Source organism: Penaeus vannamei, chromosome 23, assembly GCF_042767895.1.
Source record: "Penaeus vannamei isolate JL-2024 chromosome 23, ASM4276789v1, whole genome shotgun sequence".
Lineage (NCBI taxonomy): Eukaryota > Metazoa > Arthropoda > Malacostraca > Decapoda > Penaeidae > Penaeus > Penaeus vannamei.
The window spans coordinates 38,958,814-38,961,313 of NC_091571.1; the positions used below are offsets into that span (position 1 = coordinate 38,958,814).

The following is a 2,500-nucleotide window of genomic DNA, read 5'->3' on the forward strand; positions in this document are numbered from 1 at the left end:
CTCTCCCCTCCTCTCCCCTCCTCTCCACTCCCTCTCCCCTCCTCTCCCCTCTCTCACCTATGACAGCCAGGTTGATCGAGGCGTTGATCGTGCCCTGCTGAGACGAAGCCATGCACACGTAGACCCCGCTGTCGAGAAGCTCCGCCCCGATCACCTCCAGGGTCCCGTCCGTCACCTGGATGTTGTCCCGACTCGCCGCTTCCACCAGCTGGGGACGTCGGTTGGGGAGGGAGAAAGGGATGGATGAAGGATCTTAGAAGAAGTGGGGTAGAGGATGAGAGATCTTTGAGGATGTGGGGGTAGATGGAGGGTCGTGGAGGTACTGAGTCGGAGGGTGAAGGATCTTTGAAGATTTGGGTTAGAGGATGAGGGTGAGGGATCTTAGAAGCAATGGGTTGGAGGATGAGAGATGGAGGATATGTGTTGGATGAAGGATCGTAGAGGAACTGAGTCGGAGGATGGAGGATCTTAGAAGATATGGGGTGAAAGGATGGAGGATCTTAAAGAACATAGATGGCTGAAGGATCTTAAAAGAAATGGGTTAGAGGAAGGATCTTAGAGGAAATGTAAGTCGGGCGAAAATAGATACTGAGGGAAGTATGTGGAAATAAAACGAAAGGGGCACACAGGAAAAAAACAAAACAAAAAAGAAAAAGAAAAAATCAGAAGGGAAATGTAAGTAAAAGAGGCGTAGAAGCGAGTCGGAAGATCGGGCGAATGATGAAAACGATTTCGGAAGCGGAAAGGAAAACGTTTGAAGAATGTCGGAGTGGAGAAAGTGATAAAAAACTCCAAAACGAAGGGAGAAATAACTATCCCACGTAAATATTATAAATTACTTGAGACACGCAGAGAACAGTCATTATCCGATCCAAGTGTAAATAATACTTCGAAAATGTCTAATGAGAGTGGATCCCGTACCTTAGTAGCATTGGGCCGATACCAGGTCACTTCGGGGGTGACCTCGCCCCTGGCCTCGCACGGGATGCTCACGTTCCCGCCCACCTCCACTCGCGAATCCAGAGGACGAGGCGAGAACTTCAGCCGCTCTGTTACGAGAAAGGAAAAAGGGAAAATCGGTAGAGATGAGATAAAAGTCCCTTGATGAGGATTGGTGAGGAGGGTAATTGAGGTGAAAATAGGGCATGTTCTTTTTATCCCTTTATGAGGACGATGAGGTAGATATGAGGTGAAAATAGGATATGTCCTTTTTACCCCTTTATGAGGACGATGAGGTAGATAATTGATATATGAATTAGATATATGCTTTTTATTCCTTAGTAAGGACGATGAGGAAGACATGTCCTTTTTTTATCCCTATGAGGAAGATCATTTAGTAATAACTAAGATGTACTTTTTATTTCCTAATAAGGATGATGAGGAGGACAATTGAGATTAAAAAAAAACAAGATTATTTTCATCTAATCGCAGACCTAAAAAAAAAAAAGAAAAAAAGAATGAAGGGCACTAGTAGTATAGGGCTTACCTATAACACCGAATTTGGCCGGCATCGTGTGGACGGGCGGGTGTCCTTCGGTGGTCACGACGCACACGTACAGGCCGGCGTCCTCCAAGCGCGCCCATCGGATCCGCAACACAGACACGCCCTGACTCACGCCCTCGCCCATGCCTGACAGGGACACGCGGTAGTCGTCCACGCTTACCTGAGGGTGGGTGGAGGCGTAAGTTTGAAGATTTGTGGGCTTTTCTCTCCTCTCTCTTTTTCTCTTTCGCTCTCTCTCTCTCTCTCTCACTCTCATTATTTTGCTCTTTCTCACTCACTCACTTTCTCTCTCCTTCCCTCTCCTTCTACCTTCTTCTTTCTCCGTCCCTCTCCCTCCCTCTCTCCCTCTCTCCCTCCTTCCTTCTCCCTCTCTCACTCCCTCTCCTTCTCCTTCTCTCCCTTCCTCTCTCTCTCTCTCTCTCCCTCTTTCCCTCCTTCCTTCTCCCTCCCTCCCTTCCTCTCCCTCTCTCCCTCTCACCGGGTGTCCGTCCCGAGTCCAGGAGACGTTCGTGTAAGGAGGCGGCGACGTGTCCATCCGGCATTCGAGTCGACCCGTCTCCTCTTCAAGAACGGAGATCGATGACGTCATCATCTGCACCTCGGGTTTCCCTGCCGAAGGAGGAGGAGGGATTAATGAGGATGATGACGTCACATCCGGGTTTTCCAGTCGAAGAAAGAGGAGGGATTAATGAGGATGATGACGTCATTATCTGCACCTCGGGTTTCCCTGCCGAAGGAGGAGGGTGAATGAGGATGATGACGTCACATCTGCACCTCCGGGTTTCCCTGCAGAAGGAAGAGGAGGGATTAGTGAGGATGATGACGTCACATCTGCACCTCCGGGTTTCCCTGCAGAAGGAAGAGGAGGGATTAATGAGGATGATGACGTCACCTCCGGGTTTTCCAGTCGAAGGAGGAGGGTGAATGAGGAGGAACGAGTCAACGATCGTTTTAAACCATCGTTGACTCCTCATTAATAAGTTAATGTGAGATTTT

General features: G+C 49.0%; 1 protein-coding gene across 1 annotated transcript in view; it reads right to left on the minus strand.

Moving 5' to 3' along the window:
* The window catches only part of LOC113805173 (inactive tyrosine-protein kinase 7), a 105,923-nt gene that overhangs the window by 6,686 nt on the left and 96,737 nt on the right, over positions 1-2,500 (minus strand). Inside the window, exons 9-12 of the mRNA XM_070137364.1 lie at positions 1,983-2,113; positions 1,487-1,664; positions 922-1,049; positions 58-208 (exon numbers count right to left, since the gene is read on the minus strand). Coding sequence (XP_069993465.1) covers positions 58-208; positions 922-1,049; positions 1,487-1,664; positions 1,983-2,113 — 588 coding nt within the window. The remainder of the gene's footprint in view (positions 1-57; positions 209-921; positions 1,050-1,486; positions 1,665-1,982; positions 2,114-2,500) is intronic.